At 31.8% G+C, this 22295-nt stretch overlaps 1 protein-coding gene across 2 annotated transcripts in view; it reads left to right on the forward strand.

Moving 5' to 3' along the window:
* The window catches only part of LOC139521924 (sideroflexin-1-like), a 60254-nt gene that overhangs the window by 24371 nt on the left and 13588 nt on the right, over positions 1-22295 (forward strand). For both annotated transcript variants that reach the window (XM_071315685.1, XM_071315684.1), the window contains exons 3-8: positions 7462-7638; positions 10435-10533; positions 17864-17939; positions 18825-18910; positions 20477-20604; positions 21311-21360. In XM_071315685.1, the coding sequence (XP_071171786.1) occupies positions 7462-7638; positions 10435-10533; positions 17864-17939; positions 18825-18910; positions 20477-20604; positions 21311-21360 (616 nt within the window). The remainder of the gene's footprint in view (positions 1-7461; positions 7639-10434; positions 10534-17863; positions 17940-18824; positions 18911-20476; positions 20605-21310; positions 21361-22295) is intronic.

Below are 22295 nucleotides of genomic sequence, written 5' to 3' on the forward strand. Positions count from 1 at the left end.
AAAGTGATTTATTTTTTTATCTTTTAATGAAATAGTAAAAGATCGTAAAATGAGTATACAATAATAAAAAACAATAACCACATAACCTACATATTTATAATAAACACAAGAATGATAGTTCCAGTAAAAGAAAATGCTTGATGGACATGTTTGGGTGAATAGACACATTTGGGCATTTATACAAATGACGCCTTTTTACAACTAAACATGTTTTGCAGTTCTTTGACGTTGATGTGGACACGTTTGGGGGAATTGGACACGTTTGGGGGAAGGACACATTTCTTAGTGTTGCATATTTATTGACCTTTTTTTATATGATTATTTTAATATTAAGTATTGTACAAGTATTTTTATATTTTAATCTATCACTCTTTCAGAATAGTCCCTTATTCATGTACATATATCATTGTTTGTTGGGAAAGAAGACAACTTTTAGTAAATCTTAATGTACATATATATATTCAATGCGAAAACATTTTTTTTTATTACAACTAGACCTTTTGTGCATTTTTTTAACATCAATAAGGCCGTTTGTTTTCTTGTTTGAATTGTTTTACATTGTCATTTTTGGGCCTTTTATAGCTGACTATGTGGTATGGGCTTTGCTCATTGTTGACGGCCGTACAGTGACCTATAGTTGTCAATTTCTGTGTCATTTGGTTCCTTCTAGAGACTTGTCTCATTGGCAATCATACCATATCTTCTTTTTTATCTTTATAGCTTGCTGTTTGGTGTGAGCCAAGGCTCTGTGTTGAAGACCTTATTTTGACCTAATCCTATAATGGTTAACTTTTTAAAACATATAATGACTTGGATGAAGAGTTGTCACATTGTCACCCATACCATATCTTCTTATATGAGACAATATTGGAAAAAGTCTAATTTCCATGTTCCATCTTTCACCAGCAATTATTTTTTTATTCAACCATCTTTTTGGAAAATTTTAAGTTTCAGTATTAGCTAGAGTATATACCGGTAATGCATCAACTTTTGCCCTTTAAACATTCTTTCTTATATTCTTTCCAATAATATTATAATTTAAACAAGTACACACCCGTGATATCGCGGGTCCGTGACTGAATTAAAGTATATAACTATGCCTAAGCCTTATTTTAGTAATTGGTATTGTCATCTGATAAAGTCATGTCGATTATAAGATACACAGTTTTCTCTGCTTTCAAATCTTTCTGTTTGAACCCGTCGACCTTGAACTTATCAATTATTGGAAATATTAATTATTTGGAAAACAAAATTCCAGGCTATCCAGGAATGGGGTATTTTTTAATCAACAGCATTGTCCTATATTAGTTATCTTAGAAAGTCTTGCAGATTGCTGAATAAAGCTACAATAGGGAACAATTTGACAATGATTGAATTTAGTAGTGTAAGCCCTTTGATTATGACCCATGTATATAGCATAATCCTAAATACACCGTTTGGTGGTGCGCCTGTCAAATACGGAACGTACAGATAAGGTAATAGCTAACAGGTGAATATACTATTGGTATCGGTATCTGATTAGACTGGGAACTTGTTAATTATTGGCAATATTAATAACGTGGAAAACAAAAGGGTCTGGAGTGGTGTAATTTTTAATCTACACCATTGTCCTATATTAGTTATATATAGAGTTGAATTCTTTGATTTGTCGTTTTTTTCCCGATGTCGGCTGACAAATTGGACCTCGTAATTTTAGTATTATAGATGTTCAACCCCTCCCTCCTGTTACCACTGGGTTTTTCACCAGTGGAAATGTTTGAAAGACCAAGATTTGACTTTTTGTAATGCAATGAGAAGAGCATCAATTCCTGAATGTATGACTCCACATGTATAGGCGATTGGCAACCAGTTTGAAAAATCCCAACTCCCCAAAGATTTTAGAGAAGAATACCCTTAATATTGTTGTTCTTTCCTGTTACAGCCTTTTTGTGTACCTTCTGAGAATATTCCGTTGTCAGCACTATAACAGTACATGTGTTTTTATAGTATCTTATTGATATGTAGATGGAAGTAAACTTCAACACAATTTGAATAAAAGGACAAAAAGCACTATGCAAGTCCTTTCTGTTACGTTCTGTCATGTTACCTGATAAAAAGTAACAGCATATCCATAATCAGTAACAGGAAGTATGTTAAGATAATTTCACTGATGAATCACAAAGTCAATCTACTATATGCCAACCATTTCATTTAATATAAGTTATGAAATCATATTAAATAAATCTCAACATAATATATAGTATATTGAATGAAAAAAAAAACAGGTTTTTAACTTTTGATAACAGCAGAGAACATTGTGCAATTCAAGTATAGTAGATGGTAACAGAAAAGAATATTTTAGAATTTTTCATTACCTAGGCAGATTTTCCATCTTGCAAATACAGTTTCAAAAGATAAATGACATTGTTTGCTATTATCTTCCAATTGTGACCAATTTGAAATGATGTATTTTTCTTAAACTATGAAATAATTAAAGCACTTGTTTTGAAAAAAAAAAAATCCTTCCTGTTACCAACACTGTCCTATTACTTGTCCTGTTACTCATGATTCTTTCATGTTACCGACATATCAGACTATATTTTAGTATATTTCTTAACCTTTTGTATTGAAAATGCTAAAATAGATAATTGGCATTTCATTTTTTAATAAGCTATTGCAGGATATACCACAAATAGTATCTTTAACTTATTTCTTATTCCCATTAGAAAATTTATAAAATTTACTTTGGTAGTTCATGAAAGAACTGGAATTTGTTTGTACCATTTTTAAAATTACAATTATTACCTTATTTCACAATTGTTTGAATTACAAACAACAGTTCCTATATCCTTAATGTGTGTACTTTGATTTGAGCTATTAAAATACCGGTTCAAAAGACATTTTTTTTGGAGTTTTCCTATACCAAAAATTAGACATTTTCAGATATTGTCTCATATATCCACTGTGCTTAAACGGCTGTGGGTAACTTAAGTTACCGACAGCCCAAGATGGCGGACTCTAAACTCGTTGATATTTAATTCATACAAAATGTACCTTTTGCGACGTTTTTCATGCAGAATGTAAATATTAATAGGATTATTGAATAAAGAAATGACTAACAATTACCATAAATTTGTTAATATAGAGTTCACTAAAGCGCAAGGTCAACTTTAAAAAATGCATAAGATGTCCGTAACTTTTTGATCGAAACTAAGTAGACTGTCCGTAACTTTATTTTTAGATGTGGGTAACTTTTGATTTAAAATTTTAAGAATTATAATTTCAACAATTAGAAGACAATTAACATCATATTTGTAACCTTCGCGGCCGTTTATACTACTCATTCACCACTAAATGTGATTTTATTAACGCATCATACTTACACCACAGAAGTTTTATGTGGGGTTTGTGGTACTCCATCCTGGTTATGGTTTGAACTTTTTATTTACTGATGTGCGTCTTATCGACGTTTTTCGCTTGTCAGACCAAGGCTTTTCCATACTCTTTAATGTTTTGAATTTAATTATATGTTTGCGGTTTACCTTCACCTCTGTTTCTTTCTATGTGTATTTTGATGAATACTCTTTGACGCGGCTCGGTATTTATACATCCCACCAGTTAGTTATAGTGTTATGATTTTTTGAATATGTTTCCTAGTATGTTTTTTTTCTCTCTTTGTATGTTATCAGGGGTTGTTAGACTATTAAATTACCCTGTTGTCCTACGTAGTTATTTATATTTTTATATACTATGTCGAATTGTTACACTATGTTGACTGCTCTTTTCCTTTTATTGTCACATCCCACCAGTTAGTTATAGTGTTATGATTTTTATACGACCGCAAAATTTGAAAAAATTTTCGTCGTATATTGCTATCACGTTGGCGTCGGCGTCGTCGTCGTCGTCGTCGTCGTCGTCGTCGTCCGAATACTTTTAGTTTTCGCACTCTAACTTTAGTAAAAGTGAATAGAAATCAATGAAATTTTAACACAAGGTTTATGACCACAAAAGGAAGGTTGGGATTGATTTTGGGAGTTTTGGTCCCAACATTTTAGGAATTAGGGGCCAAAAAGGGCCCAAATATGCATTTTCTTGGTTTTCGCACTATAACTTTAGTTTAAGTGAATAGAAATCTATGAAATTTTGACACAAGGTTTATGACCACAAAAGGAAGGTTGGGATTGATTTTGGGAGTTTTGGTTCCAACAGTTGAGGATTTAAGGGCCAAAAAAGGGCCCAAATAAGCATTATTCTTGGTTTTCGCACAATAACTTTAGTATAAGTAAATAGAAATCAATGAAATTTTAACACAAGGTTTATGACCACAAAAGGAAGGTTGGGATTGATTTTTGGAGTTGAGTTCACAACAGTTTATGAATTAGGGGCCAAAAAAGGGGCCCAAATAAGCATTATTTTTGGTTTTTGCACCATAACTTTAGTATAAGTAAATAGAAATCTATGAAATTTAAATACAAGGTTTATGACCATAAAAGGAAGGTTGGGTTTGATTTTGGGAGTTTTGGTCCTTTCAGTTTAGGAATAAGGGGCCCAAAGGGTCCAAAATTGAACTTTGTGTGATTTCATCAAAAATTGAATAATTGGGGTTCTTTGATATGCCGAATCTAACTATATATGTAGATTCTTAATTTTTGGTCCCGTTTTCAAATTGGTCTACATTAAGGTCCAAAGGGTCCAAAATTAAACTTAGTTTGATTTTACCAAAAATTGAATCCTTGGGGTTCTTTGATATGCTGAATTTAAAAATGTACTTAGATTTTTAATTATTGGCCTAGTTTTCAAGTTGGTCCAAATGGGGGTCCAAAATTAAACTTTGTTTGATTTCATCAAAAATTGAATAAATGGGTTCTTTGATATGCCAAATCTAACTGTGTATGTAGATTCTTAATTTTTGGTCCAGTTTTCAAATTGGTCTACATTAAGGTCCAAAGGGTCCAAAATTAAACTAAGTTTGATTTTAACAAAAATTAAATTCTTGGGCTTATTTGATATGCTTTATCTAAATATGTACTTTGATTTTTGATTATGGGCCCAGTTTTCAAGTTGGTCCAAATCAGGATTCCATATCAAGTATTGTCCATAGCAAGAAATTTTCAATTGCACAGTATTGCACAATAGCAAGAAATATCTAATTGCACAATATTGTGCAATAGCAATTAATTTTCAATTGGAGTTATCTTTCTTTGTATAGAATAGAAGTTGATAATATATGTTGGAAATTTGCCAGACATGACTATGATGTCATTTTCTATTTTTATTTGCCAATAACTTTATGTAAATAACTTCATTGGAAATTTGCCAATATAAAATGTTGCTGATGAAGCTTTTTTTCCTTATCTTATCTAAAATGTTTTTAGATAATGTATGTTGGACATTTGCCAGACATGACTATGATGTCATTTTCTATTTTTATTTGCCAATAACTTTATGTAAATAACTTCATTGGAAATTTGCCAATATAAAATGTTGCTGATGAAGTTTTTTTTATTGTTTTATACAATAAACAATGTATATTCACTTTTACTACCAACCAATCTTTACCATTCAGTGATAACAAGCACTTTATTTTACATTTTAATATTTTATGATGTATTTAAAAGAGTAGTTATTGTTGCAAACTCCATTAGAAATTTGAATTGATATCAGTTTTGGAGAAAGGGAAACGGGGATGTGAAAAAAAGGGGGGGGGGGGTTTAAATTTTTCTCATTTCAGATTTCATAAATAAAAAGAAAATTTCTTCAAACATTTTTTTGAGAGGATTAATATTCAACAGCATAGTGAATTGCTCAAAGGCAAAAAAAAACTTTTAAGTTCATTAGACCACATTCATTCTGTGTCAGAAACCTATGCTGTGTCAACTATTTAATTTTAGATTTAAAAAGTTTGAAGAAGAAATCTTTAATTGATTTTTAAAATCTTGACATTTGTTTTGTGTAAAAAAAAACCATGTAATGTCAAAAATTTGATCACAATCCAAATTCAGAGCTGTATCACGCTTGAATGTTTTGTCCATACTTGCCCCAACTGTTCAGGGTTCGACCTCTGCGGTCGTATAAAGCTGCGCCCTGCGGAGCACCTGGTTTGAATATGTTTCCTAGTATGTTTTTTTTCTCTCTTTGTATGTTATCAGGGGTTGTTAGACTATTAAATTACCCTGTTGTCCTACGTAGTTATTTATATTTTTATATACTATGTCGAATTGTTACACTATGTTGACTGCTCTTTTCCTTTTATTGTCACTGACTTTTACCTATTGTGTCTTTTAGTTTTATTCAGTTTAATGAGATTTAATGCAACTTGCATACAAATGGAATATGCAGCTGCTGTAAAACTAGGTTTATTCATTTATACAAAATGTCCTTTTTAAAGTTTTCCCATTTACTGTAAATCTTGGTTTTTGTGGGGATGAGAGAAAAGTGTTTTTGGCTTTTTCAAAAAGACGGAAAAAGTTTGTGCACTTAAGTCTCGTATAGTCTATCCACTGCATGCCTGGGCAATTTGGGTTCCCCTCCAAAATCCAAAATCACGCTACCCTTGTCGTTGCTGGCAGAAAATCAGTAAGTGTATACATGCTACATGTATGTGTAAAAAATACTTGTGTAGTTTACTTGTTCAAAAACAAAAACGAACAATGATATGTTTCAACAGTTTATCATACTGCTATGATCGGAAACAACCCTCCGAACTTGGCGATTCGGATACCCCGACGTTATACAAAATGAGACCAGAGTTTTGCGGATTTATCGTGATTTTTTTCATATTTTTCCCAATTTTGTCTGCCATCGATACAATGAATTATATCATACCAGACATCTACTTCGTTTTGTGAATATGTATTCGATGCAATCTCTATCATCAGTTTAAACATTACATCCGCATATGTCGATTCTTTGAAAGTTACGGACATCTCTATTGGTATGATGAAAAAAGTTACGGACAAGTTGTTTTGAAGTTACGGACAGCCTAAGTGTTTTTTAAAATCGTGCTGTGATCGTTTATTTTGTAGAATTTAATCACCTTTCCAGTTTAGGGGTTTCCCTAAACGATTTATACAACTTTTAAATTCAGTTGTTTAATTGATGCATTCGTGGTATTGTTATTCTATAGAAAAAAAGAATCTAACCGACGCAAGGCGACTCCATTTTGGGCTGTGGGTAACTTAAGTTACCCACAGCCGTTTAAGCACAGTGATATCTATAGACTATAATATGATAAGGACTTTGTACATGAAGTGCTAGCATACTACATTGTAGTAATATTTTTATTTTGGTCTATTTATTTGTATTACAAGATTTAAGTCTGAGGAACATAAGCCGATAAAAAATTGTGCCACCAAGCTTATCCTTTTCAATGGTAATATGCAGATCATAGACTATGGATGAAGTCTCTTTTCAAATATTTTACTAAAACATATACAGTTATGCTACAATTTCATGCTTTTTCAATGTATTATTTACTTTTAGAAAAGGGGACACATTAGGTGCACTCAATGTATCACCTGATCAGTTGTGGCAGGCAAAACATTTATATGATTCTGCTTACCATCCGGATACAAAGGAGAAAATGTTCTGGGCAGGAAGGATGTCAGCTCAGGTTCCCATGAATATGATCATCACTGGATGTATGATGACTTTTCACAAGTAAGTTAGATTAGATTTTTATACTACTGATAACGTGGATTCATTTTTATTTGGGATTTTGTGGATACATTTGAACCATGAATTTAAATGTTCAAAAAGTAAAAAAAATTGGCTAGTATTTACTTTCAGGTGTCTGATGTTAACAGGTTTAACTGGTGTTTATACAAAATTCTCAGAAATGATCCTGAATATGTTTAATTGTCATTTGTTCCATGTTTGCATTGTGTTCTGATTCTTTGTAAATATTTTTCGGGTAAATTTATTTCTGTTTGATGTGATGCTGTTCTAATCTTATTTTAATTGTCTGTTGTTTATACTGTATCTTTTCTTTGGTAATCTGTTATGTAATAGGGAATTTCCCGGAAATGTGTGTTAACACCTGAGCAAACATCCAACCTCATATCTTTTTGCAAATTCTTTGACCTGACAATTAAACCATCCTAATGTAACTTTCTGCCCTATATTTCAATTTTGCAAATAAATGTGTCAGTGAACAAGATCCCCAAAGTCACACATAATGAGTTCATAGTAATTCATAGTAATTTAAATAATTTAATTACCCCTGATTTCTTTCAGAACACACCATTTGAACTCATGATATGTAAAATTAAGGATTTAGTGCTCACATTATTATCGACCTAATTTTTCCTGCTATGACCTATCTTGTAAATAAACTCCTGGGAAATACTGTGTAGCAATGCCATTGGTATCCATGTTTGAATTAAACATAAATCATAATTTAATTACAACTTTTATTTATATATATATACATCACAATTATAATTTGGCCCTTGGGGAAACTACTCAGCTAAAAAATTTAATTTTTTGCTCCATGCCTAAACCAAGAGCCTAGCTATGTGCATACTGAAAGTAGCAAAGTATAGACCCCTGGCTTGACATCACACCAATCCAATTGGAACGATGGTTCAAAATAAATGCATGAGGCTATGAGGAAGCCTATGAGGCTATCATTCCTAGAGGCTATCATGCCTATGAGGCTATGAGGAAGCCTATAATGAGACAATCAGGAAGCCTATAAGGAGGCTATGAGGAAGCCTAGAAGGATTGATGTTGAATTGGTGTTGGAATGAATTTGTATGTAATTTGACAGTTTTCCCCAGAAATTCTTGGGGGATGAGTGAAATTTTTGAAACAACCAGTGATAAAATTTCATAAATGTCCATAACACAGATGGTAACAGCTGATGACATGATTTGGTGGATTTTATTGATATTTAATGAATGGCTATTATCTATTTTGAATTTATTGAACCATAAAACTAATTTTTGACTCTTCACATTGAATAATCCGCGAAGCGGATTATGTAAAATGTGAAGAGTCAAAAATTAGTTCTATGGTTCAATAAAATCAAAATAAATTATTGCCATTCATTATAAATAAATTTCTATCAAAAATAAGGCTCAACGAACTTTTTATATTATGTATATTAACAATAACAACGTACACACATGTTGGCGTATGAATACACAACGTCAGAGTGGGCGTGTCGCCATCAAAATTGACAACATTGAAAATAAAACTAATAATTTTAACCAATCAGAAGACAGTAAAAATACCAAATTTATTTATTTGGTAATGAATAGAAACCATAAATAAATTCCATATATACAATATTTTGTTTTTGGTAAAAAGATATGAAAAATTCATGTAACTTATCTATTTCTCAATTATGTGAATGCTAAGTCTGACTTGTTGCATTAAATTGATTTAAAAAAAGAGAAACTGGTCTTATGCTTTCTAGTTTTTTATGCCCCACCTACGATAGTAGAGGGGCATTATGTTTTCTGGTCTGTGCGTCTGTGCGTCCGTCCGTTCGTCCGTCCGTCTGTCTGTTCGTTCGTCTGTCCCCCTTCAGGTTAAAGTTTTTGGTCAAGGTAGTTTTTGATGAAGCTGAAGTCCGATCAATTTCAAACTTAGTACACATGTTCCTTATGATATGATCTTTCTAATTTTACAGCCAAATTAAACTTTTGACCCCAATTTCACTGTCCACTGAACATAGAAAATGAAAGTGTGATTTTCAGGTTAAAGTTTTTGGTCAAGGTAGTTTCTGATGAAGCTGATCAAGTCCAATCAACTTGAAACTTAGTACACATGTTCCTTATGATATGATCTTTCTTATTTTAGTCAAGTTAAATTGTTGACCCCAATTTCACGGTCCACTGAACATAGAAAATGAAAGTGTGAGTTTCAGGTTAAAGTTTTTGGTCAAGGTAGTTTTTGATGAAGTTGAAGTCCAATCAACTTGAAACTTAGTACACATGTTCCCTATGGTGTGATCTTTCTAATTTAATGCCAAATTAGATTTTTTACCCAATTTCACGGTCCATTGAACATGTAAAATAATAGTGCGAGTGGGGCATCCGTGTACTTTGGACACATTCTTGTTCTCACATAAAATATATTATCTCATAAGAGATATTCAAATCATTAAAAATTCATGTAATTTCTTCTGAAGTACAGGTGTATTGTAAATGTAAGATATGCAAACACACAACTATAATGTCACGTTCATTGGAGCTTATTTTCTCTAACCAGAAAGTCACTGGCAAATTGTTTCTTTCTATTTGTTGATATAATGAGAAAATTGGACAATATTTTTATCATTTATTGTACAATCTTTAAAATTGTTATCATCGAGGGCACAAAACTTACATAACAAAAGCAATAAAAAAAAAATTAAAATACCAAAAAAGAACATCTAAACAGACAGAGTGACATCTACTCACCACAAGGATAACCTTGATATTAAGAAGTAAATCTGATATATTGCAGGTCCCCACAAGGCATCATATTTTGGCAATGGTTTAATCAGAGTTTTAATGCTGTAGTAAATTACACAAACAGAAGTGGAGATGAGCCTATATCTAAAAAGTAAGTTACAATACGTCATACTTTTTTTGGTTTGATTCATAATACAAATGTTTTTTTCTTTATCATTGAATGAAGATAATCAATGCTTAGGATATAACTGTATTGTATTTTAAGCTCCGACGGCATCAATTGTGGATTTGATGGCCGCAAATTAAGTTTACTGGCGACGCGTTAGCGGAGACAGTAAACGGGTATTTGTGACTATCAAATCCCCAATTGATGCCATCAGAGCTTAAAATACAATATTGTTATCTCCATTCTAATGAAACTGACAGAAAACAACGTTAAAACATGTTTTTAAAATCTGTCATATGCCGTCTTGCGCGTACATCCCATAGCATCAATAGTCAATTGATGCCATGTAAATAAGTGACGTTATCCAATCAAAATGAACGTTACAAACGTTGTTGCATTAGAATTTAAAATATTCTAATGAAAAAATACTTCTTACGTTTGAGAATTCAGAATTCTACCTAAGTTCATATGAATGAAAGTTGAATTTAAAGGCTTTTTATGTTTTGGGAGGCGACTTTCCTGATATGGAACTTGCGCCCTATTTAATGGTTTTTTATGTCCACTGGCAAATTTAAATGCATATTCAAAATCAAGATGATAATTTTGTTACTGTAATGTGAATATAAGCCGTGCTTTGCACTAGGCTGACATACCAACATGCTGGTGCACAAGGTAACAGTAATTGCGAACCCTATGATAGTTTTCCATAGATTCACCTGCAAGTTACCTCTTGATTTAAACTTTTGCAAGTTCTATTGTCCCATCTAACAAATACAATAGCTTTTGTTCTCTGTGAAGTTTATTCAACAGGACCTTTAAATTTTTTCCAAGAGAAATCTATCACTCATTGATTAATTTACCTGAACAAAAAATTGAACTGTCAATGATGAAAATACATGTACAAATAAGGAATTACAAAACTGCATGTGATGTTGTATTTATTCAATATCAATAACACATTTTCAATTTGTTTGATATAAACACTGATATAAAAATTAAAAGTTGATTTCTGATCAAATTTCAATATTTTACCTATAAAAATTTGCTTTTTTAGTGTGTTCACAATTAAAATTTGAAAATGATAATGTTTGAATTAAGATCTTCATAAATGTATTCTTTATGCATTTACATGCGAGTACATATGTTCAAACTCTTTTAGATCATTTTTTAGTAGCAATAAACAAAAGAACTATGTCAATTGGACATGCTTTGATACTATTTATGCACTTGAATTTTTACTTGATAACATTTTTGTTCGCTTTGGAGATTCCGTATATCGTCAAGTTATTGGAATTCCAATGGGGACTAACTGTGCACCACTTATTGCGGACCTGTTTTTGTATTGTTATGAGTTACAATTTATGACTAAAATTAGCAAAGACCCATCAAAACTACATTTGATACAAAAATTTAACAATACTTTTAGATATTTGGATGATATATTGGCTCTAAATAATGACGACTTCAGTATGTATACTAAAGAAATTTATCCTGTAGAACTTACTTTAAATAAAGCTAATGATAACAATGACCACTGCCCTTTCCTCGATCTTGATATCTATATCATAAACGGGAAGCTTAATACAAAAATTTATGATAAAAGAGATGATTTTTCATTTCCTATTGTTAATTATCCATTTTTAGATGGTGACGTTCCCTTGTCACCATCTTATGGTGTTTATATATCTCAACTTGTACGATTCGCTCGTGTATGTAACAATGTATTAGATTTTAGCGAGAGAAATTTATGTATTACTGAAAAATTATTACACCAGGGTTTTCGATATCACAAACTGGTCAAAACATTTACTAAATTTTATCATCGGTATAAGGAAATAATTCGTAAATATAACTCAACATGCAGACATCTTATACGTTCAGGTATTTCACATCCAAAATTTTATGGAAATATTCTTTATAAAGCACAAAAATGTCAGTATTCTCCTCAGAAACTAACAAAACCTTTAAATAGACTTATTAAAAGGGGATATAGTTACGATACTGTTGTCAGGTCATTAAAGATTGCATATTTTGGCTTTAACATTGATTCACTGATAGGGTCTTTGCATCGGAACTAAACACATTTATTTCTAAAAAAACAGTTGTTGGCATGACACGGGTTATGTTCTTCTCATATATTTTATGATAGTATGATACTAAACCCCTAACGGGAGGGATTGTACCTGATATTCATATGATGAAGACATAATCTTTCAATCAGTTTAATAGAGGTCTGGAGCTGGCATGTCAGTTAACTGCTAGTAGTCTGTTGTTATTTATGTATTATTGTCATTTTATTTATTTTCTTTTGTTACATCTTTTGACATCAGACTCGGACTTCTCTTGAACTGAATTTTAATGTGCGTATTGTTATTGTTTTACTTTTCTACATTGGCTAGAGGTATAGGGGGAGGGTTGAGATCTCATAAACATGTTTAACCCCGCCGCAATTTTGCGCCTGTCCCAAGTCAGGAGCCTCTGGCCTTTGTTAGTCTTGTATGATTTTAAATTTTAGTTTCTTGTGTATAATTCGGAGTTTAGTATGACGTCCATTATCACTGTACTATTATGCATATTTTAGGGGCCAGCTGAAGGACACCTACGGGTGCGGGAATTCTCGCTACATTGAAGACCCATTGGTTGCCTTCGGCTGTTGTTTGCTCTATGGTCGGGTGGTTGTCGCTTTGACATATTCACCATTTCCTTTCTCAATTTTATTTATAACTGAATAACCACAAAAAACATGCATATTCTTTGGAACAGTAGTAAAAAAAAAATCAGAAATAAACTTTTTATAATTGAATCAGTGTTTATATTGAACAGATTGAAAATATATTATTGATATTGAATAAATACTGTATCACATGCAGTTGATGCGAGTTTATACATGTTTTTCAATCAACAAAGAGGATATTATTTTGGTCAGGTAAATTAATCAATGAGTGATAGATTTCTCTTAGAAGAAATTTAAAGGCCCCAAATGAATAAACTACACAGAGAACAATAGCTTTTGTATTGATTCAATGGGACAGGTAAACTTTCAAAAGTTTAAATACCTTGGTCAAGAGCAGACCGCTCTGTAGTAAACTTCGTTTTGGTCTGAATAACAGGAGAAATGTCACTCAGCACAATATTCTAACTTCAAACAAGCCTGTCTTTGCTTTAATCTGGAATGCTGTTTGTTAAGAATGAAAGCAGCAAATCCTAATTTTCGTGTTTGGTTTGACCACTTGGAGAATTGAGAACTGAACCCAAATATGATGAGTTGATAACAAGCATCTGGGCAGTAGGAAGGTTTTGTCAAGAGGGGGTGCAAAGGGGGTGGATGTGGGAGGGGTAATGGATAATCCAATTTCAGGGTTTTATGTGTTTTCAGAACGTTAAATACATGATTATCCATACTCTTCCAATAAGCTTTTAAACGGTTAATAGGCTGATATTTAATTGAAGAAAACGTAGACACCATTGATCGCACAGAAGGTACTTTTCATTTTAACATGTTAAATATATATATAACAGTGGTACCTTTCAAAGTTAACATTACAATTTCATATATATGATAAAAACAATGCACACATCACTTTTGTTCCGTAATTATTTTGGATAAAATATATTATTCTTATATACACATAAACCTACTGGCATTTTATCATGATCTATTTGGAGATTTTAAAGACAACATGATTTCATATGTCTTTCAAGTTTACTTTTATTATGCACACATAATGTGTTCATAATTAAAGTAAACTTAATAAGACGAATTCCATGAATGACGTACGTGTATCTTATTACAATATGATGGATTATAAAAAAAACAAGCATCTTTTAAAATCCTTAAAAAAAAACATAGTTGATTCTCTCTGAAAATTTCTCAATTTAAGATTTTGTCCTTTGACGGATACATGATAAGCTTGGCAAGGGGCGATTCTAATCCCACAAATCTCATTTTAACACCCTCCTCGGTCGCCTTTATATTCGCCTGTCCCAAGTCAGTAGTATTTTGGTCATTGGCGAAGCATTTAATTTTTTATAAGTTTTGGAAAAGGAATACCAACGATACAAGAAGCGTTTTTTTAATAAGAATTTGGGAAATTATGCTGTGCTTTAAGGTTAAGGCTTTTGGGTTTAACTTTTGTTTTATTTGACCTACAGAACTGTAAGTAAGAAGTTCTTGTTCTTTTGAGAAGTAGTTTACGTTGCCAGTTCTAAATAACTTTTTTGTGTTACATTTAGTAGATAGGGGATTGTGACTGTCTTCGTGTCATATTGGGTCTTTTTTCAACATGTTCTATGTGATAGAAAAAAAGATTAAGCTATTAAATTGTATGTCAATGTCACATCTATTACAAGTAGTTATTTAACCCTTACCAGAATACGGCGTATTGGTGCAATTTTGACGCATTACTTAAAATTTCCAACATATTAAATGAAAAAAAAATATCATTTACATTGTACTAATTACATTTAGCATTCGTAATTTAAACGAAACTGTAGAAAAATATTTCTTCTTTAAAATTATATCCCATTTTCTCGCTTTGTTCTTTCTGCTTTCCAATATTTAAAATAAATTGTATTACACTCCCAAATTGAAAGACATGTTTTGACAGAATAATAAAATTAAAAACTGAAATTTCGAAAAATCGTAGAAAATTCAGAAATGTTACCAGAAACTAAAAAAAAGTGCTTAATGCTTAGTATAAGGTTTCAGCTTCATAATGAGGAATCAACTATTTTGTTTTGCACTTCGTAGTTGTCGAGCTTTAAGAGAAAAATCAAAACACTGTATTTTTTGTTTTGCAATCCGGATGGAACTCAATCAAGTTTCAAGACCGAGGTCTATATTAATAAGAATTTGTATGATAAATATTACAAACATATGTTCGATGAGGCATTAAAATGATTCCTAAGTCCTTGCCGTTTCACGGAATAGTCTCTTGATTTTGGGCTTCTCACTCCTTTATATCTTCTCAAGCAAGATGACCCCGTGAATTTAAAAGATCGATCTATATAACAGGAAATGGACCTCCATCATGATTCTTTATATAACGAGTCAGACATGGATTATAGGTGTATTCCTCGAATGCCAACATTTTATATGTTACCTATTCCTTGAATGCCAACAAAAATATTTCAATAGATGTTTATATAATAACAATAGGTGTTTTTATAAGTATTTAACTGTTAAAAATAACTAATGAACTTTATAGAAATGCAACATTTTATCACTTTCTCATAAGGAAAAATAGTAGATTTTAGGGGTAAAATTATAATGAATTTTAAAGAAATAAAGAAAATTAAAACGTTTTATTACTTTTTATCAAAAAAATATGTTTGGAATGAATATGTTAATATCATAAGAAATATTAAAATTTTTAATGAAATTTTAGTTTAATACAATTTTTTCAAACTAAAAAAAGGATATAAGAGAATTGTTTAGTTCCATATCATTTTAAATATTTTATTAGTTAATATAAACTATATGAAGATTGCAGTTGTACAATTAATTAAATTTAAAAAATAACTAATATAAAAAAAGAAGATGTGGTATGATTGCCAATGAGACAACTATCCACCATAGACCAAAATGACACAGACATGAACAACTATAGGTCACTGTACGGCCTTCAACAATGAGCAAAGCCCATACCACATAGTCAGCTATAATAGGCCCCGATAAGACAATGTAAAACAATTCAAACGAGAAAACTAATGGCCTTATTTATATAAAAAAAATAAACGAAAAACAAATATGTAACACATAAACAACCGACAACCACTGAATTACAGTCTCCTGACTTGGGACAGGCACATACATGAAAAATGTGGCGGGGTTAAACATGTTAGCGGGATCCCAACCCTCCCCTAACCTGGGACAGTGGTATAACAGTACAACAAACTATAAAAATCAGTTGAAAAAGGCTTAACACATCAGATGGACAAAATACAAGTGGACGTGGCTGGGTACTTATACATCCCGACACAAAAAGACGCAATGAACAGATCTGAGAGTACTCGCAGTTATCTGACAGCTAGTTCAAAGCCAGTTAATTTGATAACTTCTAAGCTGGAAACTCTACAATAGTTTCAAGAAAATTCATGAAATATGGTAAAAAGAATTCAGATGAGTTGCGAACATGACAAACAACTAAACAATGTTATTTTACGAATCACTTACAATAAAAAAGGGTGTAATTATATAACCAAGAAAAATATCCTGAACAAACTGAAATAAACAAAATAGTAATCGAACACGAGCTACAAAGTTTCAAGAAATTTAATCAGTCATATGGTAGGATATTACAGCACACACAACTATAAAAATATTGAAAACAAACCTTCAAAGTCCAAAGAGTCTATTGTAAAATGTGTGCAAACTGGAATTCCTTACAGTCCTGACAATATGCACATATTGACTTTGTGATGCAACACTTTTGACAGTTTCATTTTAAGAGAATCCATTCTGTTCAAGCAGGAGCAGCAAAATATGATTTTTAACAACTTCACAAACATGAACTAGATTTAGCTAACTGTATTTACCTATCTGTTTAATTAGTATGATTGTTTTGATAAGCATGCACTTTTGTTGTGATAACTACTTGCACATATATTCCTTGAACGCCAACATAATTTTAAAGGTAAATTGTCGGTAGATAAAAGGATGTTGGCATTCAACGAATAAACCGGATTATTATCTGGTATCCCGTGTGATCTCGAGCCGCGTTTCCATTCCTTTTAAATATACAATTCCTTGACCCCAATAAACAATTTTGAGATTAGGAGAATCTTTACTACAAGGCTACCATAGGTACTTCTTTGTATAGATTGCAAATATGAGTTGGCAGATCTAATGTAATTTCTAGATAATAAAATTGAGAATGGAAATAGGGAATGTGTCAAAGAAACAACAACCCGACCATAGAACAGACAACAGTAGAAGGCCAGCCATAGGCCTTCAATGCAGCGAGAAATTCCCTCACCCAGAAACGTCCTTCAGCTGGCCCATAAACAAATGTATATGTTTGTCAGTCAGTAATAATGGACGTCATACTAAAGATGATCTCTCAAACTGTATCATTATTCTGTGACAGAAAGATCACGGTAACCCGTCAGCGTCGAGGACAACTGCTCATCCATGCCTGAAAATTCTTCCAATGTTTTTTTTTTTTTTTTTGAAAGAGGGGGTGCAATCACACCCGACGGCCTTGAGCATGCTGTTAAAAATTGCATTGCTTAAAAAAAGTAATTGTCACATCTTTAGCCAGAAAATGGATTTTAGCAGTGTATTACAAATAAGTATTTATAACCATTATTTCAGACAGTTGGGCTTATCTTATGTAGGAGCTTCAGCAGGTGCTATTGGTACAGCTATGACTATTAAGAGTCTTGTAAAGGTACTTATACATTTCTAACAAATAACAATCAAACATACATTCATAACTTCATACAATTATCTGAAAAAACTGAACATCTTTTCCATCCTTGGATCACAACCATTGTGCCATTTACTCATCAACCTCATTACAATCTAATGTATTTAATACAACTTTGAATTTATTTGAAATGGGTTAAAACAAATAAACTCAGAACCTCTCAGTATTCATTGATATGTCTAAAATTAATACTTGAGCTTATATCAGAATGACATTGAATATTTATTAGCAATTTTATCTACATTAACTTACCACCTCTCTAATTTGTATATTTTATAAGTAAAGAAATGTTTTGTTGATACTAATTTTTAGCTGACTATTCCGAAGGAAATGTGAGCTTTTGCCATCACTTCTTGTCCGTAATCTTCCATCGTCATCGTCCTTAAGGTGTAAAATATTTCAAACATCTTCTTCTCTGAAACTACTGAACCAATTCCAACTAAACTTAAGCTGAATGATCCTTAGGGTAACTAGAATAAAGAATGTGTTTATTTTCTGTTTTGCCAAAAAACATGGCAACTATGGCTAAAAATCGGGTATAATGCAGTTTTTTTGCATATCTCAAAAACAAAAGCATTTAGAGCAAGTCTGACAAGGAGTAAAAGTGTTCCTATTGTTAAGTTCTATCAACCAGAAATAATCTATTAATCCATTGTTAGAATTGGTAATTTTATGGAAATTTTGCAGTTTTTGGTTATCTTGAATATTATTATAGATAAAGGTAAACTGTTAACAGTAAAAATGTTCAGCAAAGTAAGATCTACAAATAAGTTTTATATAATCAAAATTATCAATTGACCCCTAAAGGAGTTATTGCCCTTTTACACAATTTTCTTTTACTTACAGAGATTTCCACCAATTGTTGCCAGATTTGTTCCTTTTATTGCTGTGGCATCTGCTAATTGTATTAATATACCAATGATGAGAAGTAGGTAAGTCAATGGCATATGATAACTCCTGCTAACAGAATACCTATTCCTATGATTTGAATTAGGTAAGTCACGGGCAATAACTGTTGATTTCAGTCTACCTATACCTATGACATGAAGTAGGTAATTCAAGGTCAATAACTGCTGCTAACAGTAAAGCAATGATGTGAAGTAGATAAGTCTAGGGCAATAACTGCTGCTTACTATATACCTATTCCTATACCTATGATGTGAAGTAGGTTTGTCAAGGGCAATCAATAACTGCTGCCAACTGGTTATACATACCAATGATCAGAAGGAGATGAATACTTATAGATTATAACATGGCATTTTCCATATTGGCCCTGTTTCAGCCCTAGACTCCCATATTAAGCCAGAGGGCTTTAGCCTGAGGGTTTGATATGGGTTGAAGACTAATACCAGGGCACATATGGAAAATGACATGTCATAATCTATTTATGACATATTTTCAAGCTGTAGAAAAAAGAGAGCTAATATCAAATTATGTTTAATAATAAATAAATATTTGAAGAAAAAGAATTCTTGGCACGATATGGGTTTTGACCCAGAGGGCAAATAACCAACTTATAAATAGTTTTTAATTGACAGGTTACAAGAATTCAAAGTTTGGGGATTAATATGGATTTTCGAGGGCTGATATTGATATTGGCCCCAAGGGTAAATAACCAACCTTGATTTCCGGCTATTATTGGGCATGCAAAAACGTACATGTGAGAACAAAATGTTTGATAAAGGACAATAACTGCTGCTAATATACAAGTTTACCAATGATGAAAAGTAGGTTAATGTACAGCTTGTAAGAAGAACAATCTTTGAAACAGGTGACCACCATTCTTTATTTTAAAAGCAACACCTCAGCTTCAATACTACAAGAACTAACTACCATTCAATTGCTCAAACTAAGAATAGATGATAGATGGTCAGATATAAAAATGAATAATGCCACACTGTAGTAAGGTAAAGAACTTACATTGCAGAGCTGTTAATCGTGACAATGAAACTGCTTAGGCATACGTTTTGGATGTTTGGTAAAAAGAAACCAACATTTTAATTTACAGTGCTTTGTCACTGAGACTAACCATTGCTAGTTGCTCTGTATATTTCCAGTATTTGTCTATTCATTTTTGGTTATAACCTTAAAACATATCTGACTATTAATTTTTGGTTATAACCTTAAAACATTTTCCTAGGAACATGCAATTCGTAAGTATAATGCATATGGGTAGTGGAGTAGCAATTTTATAGTTAAAGTTCAATCAACACTAAAAGTAGACTGTTGAAAGGAGTGAATACAGTCATAGATTTCATTAGTAGAAATAATATCTGGTTTAAATGTTCATCAGATGGTGGTTTCAGAAATTAAAAAAATTACGAAATTTCATTAAGGTGAAGTACCACAAATAACTACCTGGCAGGTAAACATACTGTTTTGGGGCATAGTGATTTTATTTTCTTACTGAAGATTTTAAAATTTTGACATAGTAAAAAATATGTGTTGATGATACTTAAGGGTATTAATTATACATGCATGACTTGTATTTATTACAGGGAATTATTAGAAGGTATACCTGTGTATGATGCTGATGGCAACAGAGTTGGAGAATCTAAAAAGGCAGCAGAAAAGGCCATAGCATTAGTTCTGTTTTCTAGAATTTGTATGGCAGCTCCTGGAATGTGTAAGTGTATTACATTTTAATATTGAAACAAATTTTATTATTCCAGTAATTGTTATAAAACATGTGACATGTAGGGGCCTTGGTGGCCAAGTAGTCTAAGTAGTTTTTTATTCGCTAGTCAGTCAACACTGAAGTTGTTAGTTCAAACCACGCTCTTGTGGTTGCACTTGACTCAAATCTTAATTGACTCAGATTGTCAGTTTTCCTATAGAAGGTCAGGTTTTCTCCGGCACTCCGGCTCCCTCCAACCATAAAAACTGACTGCCACAAAAAAGCCAAAAAGTGGCGCTTAAAAGTGACATAAAACATCAACAATCAATCAATCAATGTGTCATTTAAGAATGATACTAACAAAATATAAAATATATGACATAATTGACATTAAAAAAAAATCATCTCTTTAACAATAGTCATGAGTGCAGTGACACATGCAGGTGAATGAGGCATAGGAGAAGTTTTAAAAGTTCTGTTTATGATGCCCTGGAAAAGGTTATCACAATTAATTGTTTCTATAGATTTGATGAAGTAATTTGGTGTTTTACAGGATCATATGTTAAACTGTAGTAAAGAAGACTGAATCTTTGTCCTGGTCATTTAAATGATCACATAGTGTATTATGACAATGAAGCTTTTATTTGTAAATCTCATAACTGTATTGTGAAATTGTGATAAAATAGATATGTAGAAATATTTTTTTATTTTACAGTAACCCCACCATTTATAATGCATGCTCTGGAAAGCAAAGCTTTCATGAAGGTAAGTTAATATGACTTTTATATGTGATAAAAAAGCGTTTTTCATAAATTATGTGAACCAACACTAACTTACTCCACAGACTAGTTTGACATCTTTTTTCATCTGCTCTTCAAAAAAGTACAATTTGTTAAGCTCAGTCAATTATTGAAATAGCATCATGTGCAATATCATTTTCATATTCTATTTATAGTTGTGTTTCTCATTTGAGGTGCATAATAGTCCATTTGCCAATTTGATTCTGTTATTACACACTTTTTACACGAATTATCTCCCTTTGTCACCTGTAGACTGGTTCTATACCGGACAAAATTGGCTATTGCCAATGCAAAGCATGATGAATTGAAAGTGATGTATCGGCGGTTTACTCACTTTTCATGAAAAGTAATTTCTGATGTCAAAAGTATTAAGCTGAACAACAAATTAATGTAATTAAAAGATTTGAAAACATTAAAGATTACTCACATTACGCACAGGTAAATTTTCTCTTTCTGCTAGCTCTCCATTGTAAATAAAAATTAGTGTCTCTCATAAGGGAGACAACATTTAAAATAGGGATCTCTAAACACAGGGTTAATAACAGTAATTGGCAAATGGAGTATAAGGGATATTGGCCAATATAATTTTCTCTGAAGTTGGGAATATTTTTTAAAGTTATAACTAGAATGACTATGAAGTACTGATAGCATGATAACAGCTCCAGAATATGAGCTGCATAGATTTTAATTTAGTATTTGACCTTCAAATTAGAGCATGTTTTTCGTTCAGATATTATTGCAAAGCTGTTATATTGTAAATGGCTAAATCTCTTTTAGCTGATCCATATATATTTTAAATTCAAAAAAATAAATTAAATACAAATTACTCCATCTATGTGTATGCATATTTCATCTATTTATATGTAAATGCTTATATAATAAACTGCAGTCAAATTTTTA

The sequence above is a fragment of the Mytilus edulis genome, chromosome 4, assembly GCF_963676685.1.
Source record: "Mytilus edulis chromosome 4, xbMytEdul2.2, whole genome shotgun sequence".
NCBI lineage: Eukaryota > Metazoa > Mollusca > Bivalvia > Mytilida > Mytilidae > Mytilus > Mytilus edulis.